Source organism: Pan troglodytes, chromosome 9 (assembly GCF_028858775.2).
Source record: "Pan troglodytes isolate AG18354 chromosome 9, NHGRI_mPanTro3-v2.0_pri, whole genome shotgun sequence".
NCBI lineage: Eukaryota > Metazoa > Chordata > Mammalia > Primates > Hominidae > Pan > Pan troglodytes.
Genome location: NC_072407.2, coordinates 47,921,054 through 47,938,796, shown reverse-complemented (window position 1 = coordinate 47,938,796; position 17,743 = coordinate 47,921,054). Strand labels below are relative to the sequence as shown.

At 42.1% G+C, this 17,743-nt stretch overlaps 1 protein-coding gene and 1 long non-coding RNA gene across 9 annotated transcripts in view; one reads left to right on the top strand and one right to left on the bottom strand.

Moving 5' to 3' along the window:
* The first annotated feature begins 3,442 nt into the window (after nucleotides 1-3,442).
* Nucleotides 3,443-15,052, top strand: LOC107967073 (uncharacterized). 2 transcript variants are annotated; one of them, XR_010147164.1, is made up of 4 exons: nucleotides 3,443-3,529; nucleotides 3,939-4,017; nucleotides 13,825-14,427; nucleotides 14,809-15,052. It is a non-coding gene; the product is annotated as an uncharacterized LOC107967073 (long non-coding RNA). The 2 variants fall into 2 exon arrangements; XR_010147163.1 differs by lacking the exon at nucleotides 3,443-3,529 and having other exon boundaries at nucleotides 3,761-4,017.
* ALKBH3 (alkB homolog 3, alpha-ketoglutarate dependent dioxygenase) overlaps nucleotides 4,130-17,743 on the bottom strand; it is a 39,405-nt gene continuing 25,791 nt past the window's right edge. For 4 of the 7 annotated variants that reach the window (XM_009460263.4, XM_001159019.5, XM_063782879.1 and 1 more), the window contains exons 9-10: nucleotides 5,243-5,341; nucleotides 4,130-4,486 (exon numbers count right to left, since the gene is read on the bottom strand). In XM_009460263.4, the coding sequence (XP_009458538.1) occupies nucleotides 4,394-4,486; nucleotides 5,243-5,341 (192 nt within the window). In that variant the 3' untranslated portion in view covers nucleotides 4,130-4,393. Of the gene's footprint in view, nucleotides 4,509-5,242; nucleotides 5,342-17,743 lie in introns of all 7 variants that reach the window. The other 3 variants (XM_054662229.2, XM_054662230.2, XM_063782880.1) reach the window with 1 other exon arrangement.

Below are 17,743 nucleotides of genomic sequence, written 5' to 3'. Positions count from 1 at the left end.
GAAAAAGGCACAGGAGGCTCTGGCTGCAGCGCTCCTACCACCCAGGCTGCCGGCCCCAGGGCCAGGGCTGGGGGACGGGAGGTCCCACAGGCCACAGCAGCAGGCATGGCTGGGCTAGCCCTCCAGGGCTGTCTCTCCCAGACCACCGCGGACACCGGATCCCAGATCTGATAAATCCTCTGGGTACTTCAGTTTCCTCAGGTGTTTAGAAAAAACAAAAACAGCCATAGGATTTCTTTTAGGAATAAATCAGATTATGGATGCTGTGGTCCCAAGGGAGTAGTTACTCTGTAAGCTCCCTCCCCACTTTCCCCTTTCCTTCCCTTTCAGATACCAGAATTTGCATCCAGAGCTAAAAGTCAGTGGGCTCAGCCAGAGCAGTGAAGGCGTGTCCACATTCCTGGAGGCCACATGAGAATAGGGACTGTCCTTGTGCTGAGAGAGCGTGACATCACTGCTCCTATGAGGGGGAGTGATGGCACAGAAATCATCCTAACAGCGTCGTACACACAGGCCTCTGCCAGCTCCAAGCAGGCTCATTTGAGAAAACAGCCTTCTTGGTAGTGCTGGCTACGAAGCTACAGCCTAATTTATCCTGTTTTCCTCCACTGTGCTCTGACACTGCCTCCTCTTCCCCCTCCAGCTTAAACACTAACAGACAGCTCAGCCCAACATGGGGCTCTATTCACAGGCTGGGGAAGGCTTTTATAAATGGAGGCACATCAGCTTTAGACCAGCTGGAAAAGGCACCATTAGTCACTCTAGTAAATAAACACTGAAGTCATTTCCCTATTGACACCCAGATGCAGGAATCACATCTAAGAATGGATTCAAGCAGCACCAGTCTGACAAGGGTCTCACATGCATGTTCCTTCCAAACAGAAAATGGGGTTGGGAAAGAGGGCAGTTGTAGACCAGGTCCCTCTGAGGAGAGCGTGTGGGTGGAATCATGTATAAGTAAAGTTTTAAATAAACAGAATGCATCACTATGGAAACATTCGGCTTTACCAAAGCCACCATTAAAAAAAATAATCAAGACTTAAGATTCAACACTACAAGTGTTTATGACCAGAAAAGGCAAAGTGGGTCTTAGATATTCTGCAGCCAAGTAATAGCTGCCAGAACTCAAAGCAGAAATATTCCCAGCAGGGCAGGAACCCGTCGTTTGTCAAGACTTTCTCTGAAACCCTCCAACTGGAGCATTCAGCGCACTGCAGGGCCTACTTAACTCTTTCAGCATTGCAATGACACAATTCAGGAGACGGCTCTATAGTGACTGTGTCCAGACAGACCTGCCACGCACTAGGGCAGGATCACATCAGCCACAGAGGCAGAGAGTGGGTGCCACAAGGAAAGGGCAGGTTTATTAGCTGTGACTCAAACTTATCAGGAATTGTCAATGCCACCCAAGCTAGTGGGTTAATGATGGATCAATGTGGATCCTGATTTCAACACTGGGGATGCAATCTGGTGCTAAGTGTGAGTGTTCCAACCCATGTTTGGAGCAAGTTGCCTGTTATAAAGAAGACATTTTTAGTGTGGAGCCTGATGTTTCTTTGGGCTGCTGACTGGAGTAATGGTGTTGGTAAGTATTGTGAAAAAGCCTGCTAGGAGTTTGGGTGTCATTCAGGGTCCCCAAGTGTATTCACAGGTAAGAATGAGGTGAGAAAGGACCACCGGGGAAAACTTATCTGTCTCTAAAAGTTTCATATCTCTGAAGGTGGATATGGTCAGGAAACACTTGCCAGAAAATCAAGGAAAGTTGGCTGAGAATTTGTCTAACTCACCAGAAGTTGGATTCTGTCCCCTCAAAAGGAGCTTCCCCAATGAAATGGGCAACTGCTAGTCCAGTCACCAGCAGTTTCTGGCTAGAAGATGCTGATGCTGATTAAGGGAAGATGAGATGCAGATGCCTGCCCTGATGAACAGGAAAGCCAGGGAACAAACAGGTGGCCTGTGGTCAGCTGTGACCAGCTCCGCAGGAGCCAGCCCTGAGGCTCAGGCTCCCGGGAGTGCTCAGCAGACCATTTCGCCTACATTCAGCATGGCAAAGGGAAACCAAACAGGCCGAGAAACTAGCCTGCAGTCTGCAATCTGGTTCTGCCACTACAAGCCCTGTTAACTTACCTAACGTCTTGGAGATCAGTTTCCTAGCCTCTACAATGGGAAAAGGACCTCTCTCTTGCAGCACTGTGGGAAGGATAAAGGATTATGTATAAAAGCTCCTAGGACAGTGCCTGCTGAAGCTCAGAAAAAGGGCAGCAAAAACAAAACCGAAACCTGTTTTTCTTCATGCTACCGCTGTTATATTTGCTTCCTCAGCTTTACACGCGATGTAAGCAAAAACAGCTTCACCTCTAATTCCTAGTTCAGATCTAGCACCAGCAAAACAAAGCAACAGGCTGCTGCAGTCACTGAGGCACACTGCCCTTTGCCATGGTCTGGAATTCCTGTCCATGCCTACACCCTGTAGTTTTACTCTACGGCAAGTACCTACTTGACATTTCAGAAGGGACATTATCTTAATGGTAAAGAAAAGGGCAGTTCTGGCACGTGGTATCTGGAGTGGCAGCAAGAAAAACAAAACTGAAGATTTGCTGCTCTCAGATCAAGAAACCCAGGTGGTGGCCCACTCCATCTGCTGTACAGTAGAAATGTTTCCCTGAAAGACATGGGTGTGACAAGTGAAGAGATCAAATGCACAGCTGCCACAAGGGGAGATCATGACCCTCCATTAAGAAAGAGGGACGCTGGAAGACTTGGAACCATCTGCCAGTTCTTTCATTAGTAAGGAATGGAAGATAAATTTCCTAGTGTCATGCATCAAACTTATCACCAAAGCTGGCTGTATCACCTGGCCAGGTATTATTTGCATTAATAGGAGAACAGCTAAGCATTAAAAAGAGGCTTTATTTTATTCTTATGGTGATTTGAACCTCCCTCACAGGAAAGCTTGGTGTGGTGCTCAAATTTTAGAAAGTATTTCATATTTCTTAGAGAAACAAGCTGTGCTCATTTTTTGTTTGTTTGTTTTTTGTTTTTTAAAAGGGCAGGGGGACTACAATGCCAGGAGCCAGAGAGCTTGTCAGAGAACAGCCTGGCCAGGCATGGTGCTCCATCTGAGTGCCGAGTCAGAGCGTGCCCAGCCTTTGGCATTTTCCTATGATCATGGACAGCATCAATCTTACAGCCTGGAATGGAAACAGGATAAAAAGCAAGAAGGCACTGTACCTTTCCCCCACTGGCAGACAGAGAAACTCTAACTCTCCCGCCCTATTTTCATCCATTTAAATTCATTTCCTTTCTCTCAGGTTTTCTGTATCTTGGTTTGGAATGAATCTGGTACACGGCTCCTGAGTCAAGAGGTCAAGAAGACACGTGGTTTTATGATGCAACAATGGGCAGCCACTCTGTTTTGTTTTGGGAACCTCAGTGACATCACAGACTAACCCTTGTACCTTGGGACCTTGTATGTAAGAAAACATTGAGTCAGAAGAGAGCGTTAGTCATAGGGCTACTGAAACACAAGGTGACGAGAACTATTAGGCAATTGAGTGCATTCCCTGCAGGGCTGCTCCCACTTCTATCTGACTTGGGTCTAGATGACTCAAGTGATTCCCAAGGGGAAAATAATCTATGTGGAACAGCTGTCATGAGCAGGCCTTCTGCTGCTCTTCAGCCTCAATTTCAGCCTGCTACTTCCCGTGACATCATTCAGTGATTCCTCCCTTTAAGGGGACAGTTTTCTCTTGTATTACAGGTGACTGCTTGAAGGTGGCTAGACGAGAGCATACTGCCACCACTCTTTATTTGGAGGCCTGTAACCTGTCTTGAGTGTGTCGCAGGAAGACTCAGTTACAGTGTTCCCTGAATATGTAGCTTTCCATTACAATAGTATGCAAGCCAAGATGAAACCACCTCTGTTTGGGTTTCAGCAGCTGTCTGCCTACGGAAGGCTCCAGAGTCCCTGACGCATATTTATATCTCCACTTCACTGAAGTCACAAGGAACAAACACGTGAGATTTTCTTTTCCCCAGAGGCACAAGTCCATTCATATTTCTTCAAATGAAGGCGGGGCGTGTGGGGGGCGGGGGAGGGCAGGAGGAAAACTGCTTATGAACAAAATCATCCATGAGCACTGCCACATAGATTTTAATTTGCCTAAAGATGATAGCGATTTTGAGCTGTGGTTAGGGATAACTGTTCCCACAGTAGACCTATTACCAACATGAGTTGCTGGCTTTCATTTAATAGGACTCCAAGCTGGCAAACAAACCCCACCATCTTCCCAACAGCCACATCATGAGATCTAGCAGCACCAGCCTCTTGAAGTGGCTTCTCAGTGGAAGGTTTGCTCCGTTTCAGTGAAGCTTCTCTCTCAAAGCTCTGACGTCACCAGGGTGCCCCTCGAGGGTCTGGATAGACTGTCCGAAAGGTCAGGTTCACTCTCGGTTCTCTAGAGTGGTATTCTTTGGGCACTCGATGCTAAATGGAAATACACCTAACTCTGACATAAATACACACATACACACTTTTAGTTCAAAGCGACTTAAAACTTATTCATGAGAATACAGAAATGAGTAGTAAGCTCATTGAAGTCTTGTGGAGAAAGGTCCCTTCTTTGAAACAAATTTCCATCCCCAGCCCCACTGTGCTATGCCAGCACCTCTGAAGTGAGATATTTTCATCTTTTCTAATTGTTGCTGTTCCTCTCAGACACCTGCCATTTCCCAAATCTCATAAAACATATAAATGGATGAGACCAAAGAGAGGCATTAGATTCCATTCTTATGGTAAGTGTTTTGACATTAACATGGGCACCTTAGAAATGATCTGGCCTAAAAATGGCATGGCCTAGCTGCAGAGCTGTGTATTCCAATAAGATAGTCACTAGCTACCCTGAAGCTATTTAAATTTAAGTTAATTAAAATTAAATTAAAAACTCAGTTCTTTATAGCATGCAAGCCACATTTTAAGAAGTCAGTCATATGTGGCTAGTGACTACTACAATAGGCAGCACAGATACTGAACACTTTCATCATCACAGAAAGTTCTACCGGACACCTAGTGTCCACCTGGATTGTCAGTAGTAGCAAAACTCCTTGGAAAGAATGTCAGCTCATTCCCTCTTGCTCGTTGTAAAAGCAGCTTGCTTTTCACCATGTCTACTTAGAAATAGTCCTCAGAGTCAGGAAACTGCCTCCACATGAAAGCAGATTCATATTACTTGCAGATCCTCACCTGCCAGTCAGCTTGTGTCGCTCCTTCCATGATTAACAAGGTCCCATGATCCAAGGGTATCTTCACTCTTTCCACATATGTGTAGTCTCCATTCTCTTCCTAGAAAACAGCATTTGTTGTGATAAATTTTTTGCCTGTGTAATCAAGATGCAACAGAACCTGACAGAGGTCAAAAAAAATGGAAACCTCTGCTCAGCCAGACTGTGGGAATCCATATATAGCTCTGTCATTTGGCAGCTGCTTGACTGTTGGCAAGTTACCTCATCTCTCTGTACCCTGACTTACTCATTTGTGAAATGGGGAGGATGACAGTGACTGCCACCTAGGGCTATGGTGAGCCTCCATTGATAGAATATGTGTAAATCCCTTGAAGATTGGCATGCAGTAAGTGCTAGCTATTAGTGTCATCATCATAATCCAAAATGCAGAAAAGCCCATTCTGGCCTAAGAAGGAAATAAAAGTCACCTGTACAAGAATTCTTTACATCTGACTGATGTTGTGCTCTACATTTTGACATACTCAGTGTGGGGAAAATGTCCTTTTAACCAAGATTTGATGCGATGACTTCCTTCACCTTTTCACAATGTATGCTAATTTACTAATTGGCACCTATAGTCTCAATTCTTCTCATGGCTACTATGGAGTTTTGGAGACATATTCCTGCCTCTTTGCAGAACAGACAACAGCAAGATTTTCTCAAAGGGAGCTCTGGCTTGACCAAAACAGTGCTGTCAAACTGAGATTGGCTGTTTACATCTTTGAGGATGGATCACGACTCCTGTACACTTAGGATACAAATGCCTTGTATTTACACAGAGAGCTCAAAAGCAATTTATGTCCAATATTCTCAGGAGTCTTCAGAGCATAAGCTGCAAAGCAATTAACTGGTAGTGTGGCTCCTCCACAGCTGAAAACCAGGAGCATTAAACAACTTCTGTGCTCACAGCAACAAAGAGCATGTCAAGTGCTGAGACTGGGACAGATCTGAGCTTCCTGATTTCTTCACCTCCATTCTGGGCAGAACTGATGGGTCTATTCATTCATCTGCTTCACTTCCGATAGAAAGGGTTACATTTGGGTTACTGCAGGATTGATTTCAGTGCAAACTGTGTTTATGTTTATTACTGTATGGGTGCTTCTGAGAACTTAACTGTTTACAAAGATTTTCCCCAGGAAAATCAAAATCAAAACAATCATGAACTTGCATAAACAGTCTAAGTTCCAGGCCCCAACTTTTGGCAGTAACTTTGTCAAGCATAGTCATAATTTTTATAGACAGAAGATAGAAGCAATGTTTAAAATAACTTTGGTTTCAGTGATTGATTTTAATTGTGTCTGCCACCTTTTCTCTTCCAGTAATAAGTGGGCACCAAAACATTTACCTTTGACCCCTCAGACAACCAGAGGGCAGTGGGAAGGTGACCCTGCCCTCACTGCAGCCCAGCTCCATCTCAGAAAAGCAAAAGGCTGCTCTGATTTAAAAAAAAAAAATCCAGAGAGAGGAGACACATGTCCTACTGGGGAAAAGATATCCGGAGGGAGTGCACTGACCATGAGATTAGACAGTCCAAGGCTCCTTAATTTAGGCTGTATAGTCAGCTATCAGATCAAGGTTCAACACAGCTAGAAGCAGAAGAATTTCTGCTACCCTCTACATAATCAGAGAGTGCAACATGGGCTTAATCTACAAATCAAGTACAGACACTAAGGAGAATAAAATAAAGTAGAAAGGAAAGACACTTAACCACAACATGAAGGCAATTCTGAGATGAAGATCTCTTAGAACATTAAAAACACTGTTGGGAAGAAGGAGGTGCTAGATCAGTGGAAGAGAATAGGTAAACACTATAGTTCCACCTGGAAACATGAAGCAGGAATCCACCTCACAAGTGAAAGAGAATTCCGAAATGTATCAGCACTGATGGAAAGGGATGTTCAACTATCACATTTCACATACTGTTCCTAAGATCTGAACTTTTCAAATGAGAGAAAGTCTCAGGTTGGTTTTGAACACATTACATTCAACATAACCATTAGTCATACCAAAAAGCAGACAAGGGTGAGCCTTTGTTTGGGAGGGAGCCACTCGAATCAGTCCACAAAGGAGACACCCTTACACAGTGTACCCTCTGTGAGAAGTGATATCATTCTTCGCTGCTTGTTATTTATTCCTTCTAAGATCTTTGACTTAGAAGATGCATTCCTAATTTGCAGAAGGAGACAGACAGGAAAGAGGGCAAGGGATCCTACTAATGCAACACAGAGCTCACAAATGCATCCTTCCCTCGAGGCCAGAGTGGCAACAGACCATAGAGCCACCCTTCAACTGAAGCAAGATGCATGGAGACTGTTTCCACTTAGGAGTCAGATAAAAGGCCAGAGGAACCCACATGGCTGTGCATAAAGGCTCCAGTTGATAAATGGATAAGCAACAGTGGAAACACAGGTCAGACTGTTTAGAAGAGTGCCTTCCTAGTCATTAAGCGTGGTTAAGTTACCCAAACACATCTCTGTAGCCCTTTTGATTTACTCAGGGTTTTCTTCAAAACAAAACAAAACACACCCCCCAAAACCGGGGCTAAGGATAAAATTTTCCATCACTCATCCTGGTTAAAAGCAGCTTTTAGGGTCACACTCAAGCTACAGGGTGGGTTTTGTTATTGATGTTCTTGGTTTTCCAAATACTTGAAACCCTACAAGTACAAGGAAAAAGCGAAAAACATGTATTTTTATATTAATGCTGATCAACATTCTCATTCCTCCAACCGCAGCCAGTTCATTTGAAGGCTTAATTATGCTTTTCTAAAGCTTCTCACAACTCTTACCTCCACCTCACCAACATATCCTATTCAGTTTCCTTTAAGAAAATGCTATTTGGGGTGAAAAAATCTGGATGTATTTACTGTTATGTCATTATTAACCATCCAACAGATGGGAAACCTAAACATTTTTCTTTCCATTGGAAAGGTAATTCATACTGTATGAGATCTGGAGTTTTCTTAAAATCATCCCTTTCTTGTCCTAAAAGAATGCCTTAGAAATTACAAACAATCATCAATGCTTTAAAATCATCATACAGGTTTTCCTTCTAGAATATAAAAAGTAACATAAGTTTACTAAAGTAAATTATGCACTTGTAATTATTTATTCAACCTCTGCTCTTATAAACTCCATGAGGGAAAGTTTATGTGGTCTTCCTGTTAAGAAACATTCTCAGTGCCTATCACACATATGAATAAATATGTACTGAATGACTGAGGAAGAGCACACAGAAAATGTAGAAAATCGCCTGTAATCCTATCATCCAGAGTTTATACAACATACACACAGAGTCTTCCAGATATACAATTGTGTGTACTCCATTTTTAATATTTTATTGAGCATTTTTCTATATCTTTAAATATACATTTCAAAAATATGGTTATAGAATATTCCTTTGTATGAACATATCCTTCCTTTAAACTCACAAATACCTTTTGACCACCTGTATATATCAGGCATTATGCTAGTACTAAGGATGGAGCAGTAAGGAGCACATGGTTGGAGATTGATTTTCATACACCAGTATTTTTTTTTAAAAAGAGGGAAAATAAATAAAAAGCTGCTGCAAGCAGATTTTTGGGCAAAACATTTCTGCATATATTTCTAGGATATATTCTTAAAAAATGGAATTACTGGAGCCAAGTGTATGAACTTTAAGGCACTTGATTTATATTACCAAACTGCTTTCTTGAGAAGGCTGCAGCAATCTATAATCTCACCAGGAAAACATGACAGTACCTATCTTCTGGCTGAACATTATCAACTGACAATAACGAAAAACAATTAGGGGAGAAATGACAACTCATTCAAACTTAGAGATCTTGGATTACAAGCCAAGTTCTTTTTTTTTTTTTTTTTGAGACAGAGTCTCACTCTGTCACCCAGGCTGGAGTGCAGTGGTGTGATCTCGGCTCACTGCAACCTCCACCTCCTGGGTTCATGCGATTCTTGTGCCTCAGCCTCCCGAGTAGCTGGGATTACAGGTGCCTGCCACCATGCCTGGCTAATTTTTTTGTATTTTTAGTAGAGATAGGGTTTCACCATGTTGGCCAGGCTGGTCTTGAACTCCTGGGCTCAAGTGATCCACCTGCCTCGGCCTCCCAAAGTGCTGGGATTACAGGTGTGAGCCACCACACCCAGCCCAAGTTCAACTTTTATTTTTTTCATTCTGTTTGCTGTTTGTGTTTCTTCTGCTGTGAACACTCTCTGTTCATGTCCTTTGTCCATTGTTCTATGGGGGTGTTAACACTGTTTTCTTATTGATCTACAACCACAGATATTAAGGCATTTGTTTGTCATACTTTTTGCAAATGCTTTTCTCATTTGCTATTTGCCTTTTAACTGTACTTATGGTATTTAACATGGAATAGCTCAAAAATTTTAGAGTCAACTCTACTGACCTTTCTTTGGCTCATCTTCATGATTTTTATGCTTAGAAAGTCTTTTCCCATCCTGAGGAAAGTTAAATATACAACTGCATTTCCTTTTAGTTTTTTTTTTAAGAGTTTACATTTTTTAGATTTAACTCTTTAATCTACATGGAGTTTGTTTTTTGGTGGTGGTTGGGTTATTCTTTTTTTTCCATGCTTCTTTTTATAACAGTTTCCAGGTACTTAAACCAAAGCATCCTGCTAGACTTCCTCCACAAGATCTACGATGGCATGTGCTCAGGTGCCAGGCACATCAGGCACTCTATATCCGTTATTGCTAATCCTCACTACAACCTTGTAAGGGAGGCAAGGAAGGTGATATTATCCATTTTATCATAAGCAAAGGGAGCTGGAGGGAAAATATTTCTCTAAGGCAAAAGCTAGCAGGAGGGCAGGCTAGCATTTGAATGTAGATTGGCCCAGCTCTAAAGCCCTATTCTTTCCACTATACTCTGCTCTCCAAAGTAAGCTCTATTCCTTCTGAAATCCTAATATTTCCTGTCCTGATTATATGGCACCCTGACTATACTGTAGGGGTCACAAACACCAGCAAGTAGCGTAAGTGAGAGGTGTGGGCTGGGTGCAGCACAGGGAGGAGAGGGACCCATGCAGAACCAGGGGCCTGCAGAAAGGTGGTGGCTGCTCTGCCAATGAGCCATTTCAGATCACTGTTCCCCCAGTGCTGCCCCCTCTTCTGGGTTTTCCAGGGAAGCTGACAAGTGGGATTTTTATGTGAAATTTCCTGAGTTATAAATTTTCGCAATTAATTCAGTGTCTTTAAAAACATTGGGCAATTTAAACAAGTCTGAGGGCCAGATTCGGCTCCAGGGTTGCCCAGCTATGCTGCTGATGGGTCCATGACATGACTGCCTTCTTTGATTCCCTTGTCAGTCACCTTAGCAGACTTGTAAGCGTCTAAGACCGTTGTCATCTGATGTGCTTCTTGCATCCCCTTTGCCATTCCATGTAGTAGTGCCTGAGAGATGCTCAGGACACAAGTGCTACTTCATCCTCAAATATCATCTTCCTTTACTGAATTAAATCTAGAGGTAGAAACTGTGGGGAAATATCAAATACACGTACAATTGCTTTTAGTTAGCAACTGATTGTAGCATAGGCTCCTCCAAGGTTTCAAGCAATGGACAGAGTTTTAAATTATAGTGGATTTGTTTAATTTATTATTTGATAGTAATCTGAATAAATCTTAGAGGCCATTATCACTTAAATAATAGTATATCTAGGTCTTTCAAATTAAAATTATACCTGAATAATGGAGAGTGGAGGACAGGACGGGGGTGAGGACGGAAAAACTACCTATCGGGTACTATGCTTATTAGCCAGGTGATGAAATAATCTGTATACCAAACCCCCGTGACAGACAAGTTACCTATATAACAAACCTGCAAATATACCTAACCTAAAACAAAAATTTAAAAAAAATTAGACCTGAATGAAGCTGTCTGTACACATGAAGTATATTTGTGTACCATGACGAAGTTTGTCGCCTGTACTTGTTTTTTTTTTTTTTTTTAACAACTGGAAATTATTTACTGTATCTCATTTATGTCTGTCTATCATAAAGAATTGATCAATATGTAAATATGTGATTTGAACCATGGTTGACTTATGAGTGTTGCTACAACATTTTAGAAAACATAGCCTGTTCCATGTATTAACCAAGGCCCAGGAGAGCCAGTGGGCTTGTGCTTTGTGTAGAGCTGGGAGAGGCCATCCATCCTGTCTCTCAGTGGACAATGTACTTTCCTGATAAGGAAGGGAAGCACAATGGAAATACACCTCAACTGTTTTATTGCAGTAATTTTTTTTGTATCTGAAACTGTATTGTTTAATATATTGAGTAAGATTTTAAAAAATAAATGCCATGATTTAAAAAAATTATCACATTCTTCATCTCACCCCTAACTCAATCAGAAAAAGTCATTCAAAGCAAAATATGCTTCCAAATTACTGATCTCAGATAACAGTGAGGCAGTTGGTTTTCCACATCATCTCTGATTCCTTAGATGAGCAAAATAGAAAAACCTCCATCTTTGTACTAAGAAGACACTTATAAAAACAAAAGACAAATGAGCAGAAAGGACAAGGTAGAAGCCTGCTACCTGTTTCTTGTTTTACAGGTTCACAGGAAGCACCTGGCACACAGTAACTATTATTAATTTCTGCACTGGAGGCATCAGGAAAGCCTTCACGCTATAGGGGGCCCTTTTAAGTTAAGAAGTTGGAGAGCAAGCCTCGGGGAAAGCAAAGAGATAACTTAGTAGAATGGAGCAACCATATGGGAACAGTGAGAGTCCATGGATCTCCCTGGGCTAAGATCATGTATGGATTTGACAATCTGGCTAAGGAGTTTCTATTTTATCCTTTGTTCCAACAGAAGCAAATTAAGATTTTTCAGGTGGAAAACAAAGTGATGAAAGCAGTGAGCTCAACCTTTGAGGCTCTATGCTCCCTTCTTGTTTTTTGTTTGTTTGTTTGTTTTGAGAAGGAGTCTCACTCTGTGGCCCAGGCTGGAGTGCAGTGGTGCGATCTCGACTCACTGCAACCTCCGCCTCCCAGGTTCAAGCGATTCTTCTGCCTCAGCCTCCTAAGTAGCTGGCATTACAGGCGCGCACCACCACACCTGCCTAATTTTTTTGTATTTTTAGTAGAGACGGGGCTTCACCATGTTGGTCAGGCTGGTCTCGAACTCCCGACCTTGTGATCCGCCCACCTCGGCCTCCCAAAGTGCTGGGATTACAGGCATGAGCCACGGCGCCTGGCCGCTCCCTTTTTTATTCTCTTTCTCTGAATGATAATGTACAATTCCACAGTTTTACATATGGTCTATATTATTAGTTTTAATTCGATTCCACATTCAACAAATAGTTGTCTAAGCCATCTTGGGCAAGTGATTTAACACTGAGTCTCAGTCATCTCATCTGTACAATGGAAATAATAATGGCATCAACTATATAAAATTATCAGAGAATTCAATAAAGAAGTTAGAGCAGAGCCAGGCACAGTCAGCACTATACACTTGTTATTTATTATTAGCGTTTTACTATTGCGGTTATTCCAAAATTCCCAAATGACATCTCCAGCCAGGCCTGTTGTCTGAACTCCAGACTTACACAGTCGACTGCCTACTTAACATTTGGAAGCCTCAGGCATCTCAGATTTTGCATGTAGAAGAAGGAACTCCTCCAGCAAGGACAAAATCAAATGCAGAAATTCCAGCTTCTCTTCCACCTGAGTAAACAGCAACTCCACTCACCACTGCTCAAGTCAGACACCTGGGAGTCTGGATCCTTACCCCCACATCCAACATATTACTGGCAAGTTCTGTTGATTCATCCTCAGAAATATACCTCAAACCCATTAACTTCTCTTCATCCCCAATGCCACCTTAGTCCAAGCTAGCAGTCTCCCACTGCGATGACTACAACCACCTACTCTTTTAGTCTCCTACTCTTGCCTCTTCCCAAATTATTCTTCACACAGCAGCCACAGTGATCTTCTAAAATAAAAATTCAGAGCTCTAACCATGAGTTGTAACTATTTCTCTCTGTTTATTTGATTATAGTCTAGCTCCTGTAACCCCCATAAGGGCAGGGACTATGTTTGTCATGTTCACTGCTATATCCCCAGAGCTGAGCATAGTATAATACCTGACACATAGTAGGGGTTTAATTAATATTTGGAGAGGGGAGAATGAGAGAAGACAGTGAGAGAGAGGCAGGAAAGAACTGTTCCTGGAAATAATACTTGACATCTGGGTAATGGACAGAAGAGAGGGAGCAAAGATTGGAATTAAGGACATCAGGGTGGGAAAAAAAGTCATTTTAGTACTGTAGGCATGGGTTAAAAAGTGCCTGGGATAAAGATGGTCACTGTAAGAGAGATGGGTTCTTTAGATAGTTCAAGAAAGAATTCAGATGACTTGGGACTTGATAATATATGAGAAACAAAGGAACAAGGAAGAGCTGAAAATAACTTACGGTGTTAACCTGACCAAGAGAATGGTTAGGTTAACATGAACATAAATGAACTTACCAACAAGTGTGGAGTTTTTCTGAAAGAACAATACGAATCTGATTTTATCATTACAGGGTGGAAGCCACATGTGCTGTTATTAAGTGGAAATGTCTCGTGAACATGTGGAAAGTGATGACTGGAACTTCAGATGAAAGTCAAAGCTGGAGATAGGAGATTCAGAAGTCACCCCACCAAAGAAGGAATGGTTAAAGCTATAAGAACTAATGAGATCCTATTTATTTGCTTATTCAATCAACATACGTAGAACTAAATGCTAAGAATGTAATGATAAATAAGACAGAAAGGGACCTTGCCCATATGGTATTTACAATCTACGGCCAGTTCATAATCTCCTAAAAAATAATGTAGAGAACAATAACAGAATCAAAGAAATCTTGAACGTCTATATTTAAGGGGTTGAATGTAAAAGAAAAGGCCTTAAAGGAGGCAGAAAAATAGCAATGAGAAAAGTTTGGGAATTCTAAAACAAGACAGTATTTCAGAGGAAGAAAACGCAGGTAATACATGGGCAAGTTTCACACACAGAGGTGATGCATCCTGGTGACCAATATTACAAGGAAGACAGATGATGACTGAGGACAGGCTGGTGGACTTGATTTGAGGTCAACGGTATGAGGATAATTTCAGCAGAGTGGTGGGATGGAGCGAAACAGCAGGTGTGTCAAGAATGAGTTAAGCTTTGAGAAAGGGGAGACTTCAGATGCAGACAACTCATTCCTGAATCTGTGCTTCAAAAACAAGAAAAAGCCCAAGATGTCAGGATATCTGCAGGGTCAAGCAAAGCATTTTTTTCACGATGGTAATAGATAAAAGAGATTTCTCTAGCCCGCTGGTCTAAGGATCAGACAGAGGGTGGAGGTGCTTGATAAGGATAGTCATGGCATTTTTTGCGACTGAAATGATATTTGAAAACTAAATGCTAGCCTGTGTTACAGCTACTTACCCGCTGAGGATCAAACGTACATTTATTTGCCCTATTGCCCAACTTATGGCTATGCCAGTAATGTCCTCTTTTTTTCCTTATCATTTCTTTTCAGCTTGTTTTCCCAAACTGTGGTGTTGCCTTGCCCTTGAGAACCCAGCTGAGGTCTAGACTGTTTCATGGATCACCTAAGCTTGGAGCTACAGTTGGGCTGCAAAGTTGTTCCTCTAGTGCTGATACAAGAACATAGCTGGTCCTCTTGTTCATAGTGGTAAAATATTTTTAAAATGTGACATAAACACAACATATTAATTACAGAAATGATGGAGAGAGAATAAAGCTGGGACCCCACAAAGTCATCTTTGCAGAGTTATTCTGCTGACTCAAACCACACTTTAACTGATGACATCCTAGCATCGATCTGAAATACATTACTTTAAAAACAGAAGCTGTTTCTGAAATAAGATCTGCTAAAGTAAGAAGCCAGCTAGAAAAACACAGATTTTAAGTCACTGAGGTTATTGGTTCAAAACAGTTTACTTGGCACATACAGATCTTTGAGTTTTTCTAAAACTCTTTCCTGATTTTTGGCATTTATTTGGCTTGGAAGGTTCTGGCGAGGCAAATGAGAAAGGTGAGCAGAAAGGACTGGTGCAATCAATCATCCTATACCAGGCACACCCCGTGATATTAAAAGCTCAATGACATGGGACCTCACCAATGTCTCACTAACTTAAGAGCGTTTGGGAGGCCTGGGCAATTGTTGGCTGCGGCATAAGCTCTCTCAGCAGGCATCGACAGCACAAACTACCAGGCAGACTACTGCCTTTCCTTCTGGACTGCACACATTGAAATGTCAATGAAATTGAATGAAATACCTGCTGACAGGGTTTACTGTTCAGACTTATTGCTGCAATAATACTAGGGATAGGGTGGGGGTAAGAAGTTACCGAATTTGAGCAAAAACAAACCTGGTTTTACACTCACAGTTGTAGCTGTTCCAGCTACACTGAATGTGCATGTGAAATCAGAAGAAATCATGTGATGAACATTCCATTCTTAGCAATATAATATTTCCAAAAAATGCAACTTAAAAGAACTGCTATCTTGAAAGAGCTTCTATCTCAGGTGCTAGCACCAGAAACAAATGCCCTTCATCCTCTGAAAGCATATGAGAACACATTCCGCCATACCTCACCTCCAGCTGAGCCCAGTCACTAGCAGAAGTGCAAGCCTCTCCAGCCATCTGTTAATACCAGAACACTCATTCCCAAACTGTTCCTGGACATAATCTGATCAGACACAATCCCCCGGAACTCTTTCCCTCCTGCACCCTTCCACTGTGTCCTCTGGATTTCCCATTCAAAGATGAGCAAACTCACCTATATCTTCAGTCTCAATGAGCTCTGAAGGTTCTCTCTGCTTCCTCATCCTAATTGAAATCTGGCTATCTCTAGAAGACTGCAAATTCCCTGAAACCCTCTCAGGTGGAAGGTGATCATGGCTCTCCATCCAGTGGCTCACAGAGCCAGGTGATAGAGTATTCTCCTTACTCCTCAATAACACTTTCAAATCATTATTCTGCAGCAGAGAATAAAAATCCCTGTTCCTCTGAGCTCATGCCATTGAATCATCCCTTTTTCTCCTTCTCTACCTTGGTCCCAAGGTATATACAAAATCTAACAATGTCCTAATTGGCCTCCTTGTTTCTTTCTAGTCCAGGCTCCATGCAGTAGCAATAGTGACCTTTTAAAATTGCCAATCAGACCGTGTCACTCTTCTGCTTTATACACCTCACTGGCTCCCTGATGGACATAAAACAAAATCTGCTCCTTCCTGAGGCTCATGAGTCTCTGCATGCCCTGATGCCTGCCCACTCTCCCAGTCTCACCACCTGTGACACTCCTCAAGCTGGCTCGCTCTGCTCCAGGGCAGGGCCTCCTTTCCCTTCCTGAAACACACTTTGCTCTTCTCTGCCTCGGTGAGGCAGCCATCCTCCATGAAAATGTGACTTGTGAAAGATGAAAAAAATCACCAGATACCAGATGGCTTAGGAATAGTCCTTAAGAGTATGGCAAGGGGAGAAAAACCTCTACCACTGGGGCAAAGTTTAAAAACAGCCAGGTTTGCAAGCCAAATCATGGTACACACAGAAACAACAATGAATCACTTAGTTTCACAAGGAACACAAGTTTGTCCTACTGAAACTAAAAGTGCTGTCACTAGTAATAGAAAACTGGGAGGCTTGTTGCAAAAATCAATTATTCCCAGTGGGAGTTAGGGCATGGATTCTAGCTTGAGACAAGGCCCCAAGGACGCAAATGAGGACTCCAACTCCTAAGGGATCTCAAGTCTGAAGATAATTCAAGTCTTATCAGGACTACCAATCTTTATCTGCTTAAACACACACACACACTCTCTCTCTCTCTCTCTACTCACCCTCACACTCTCCAAACCATTAAATGGTCCTAGAGATGGGAACTCAAAAACCCATTACCATTTATGATCCACAGGCCGCCTTACCCTCCCTGAGGCTTCCCTATACTCTTTCAATGAATGCCATTTCACAGACCAAGGGTACCTTGGAGTTTAGTTTCATTGCTATTTCCTTTTTCAGTTTCCATATCTGAAAAGTCACCATAGCATCTACCATTTACAAAAGCTTAAAAATGCACTGATTACTACAGCAACTTTCATGGGAAAACTTGTTGATTACTTCCATGAAGTAGCTACCAATTATCAATCCCATTTACAAAAAAGGAATAAGTACACATAAGACAGCTGAGTGCTTTTTGGCAACATCAGGGATAGAAACAGGAAATACAACCCAATTTTTAAAATTTCATTAGAAAGTGTTTTTAAATGATCATGGCTATCAACAATTTATTTCAAGTATTTCTTTTTATTACTTATTATTTACTTGTATTTATTTTATTCACTTTAAAAAAATAGAGATGGGGTCTCACTGTTACCCAGGCTGGTCTCAAACTCCTGAGCTCAAGGGATCCTCCCATCTCGGCCTCCCAAAGTGCTGGGGTTGCAGGTGAGAG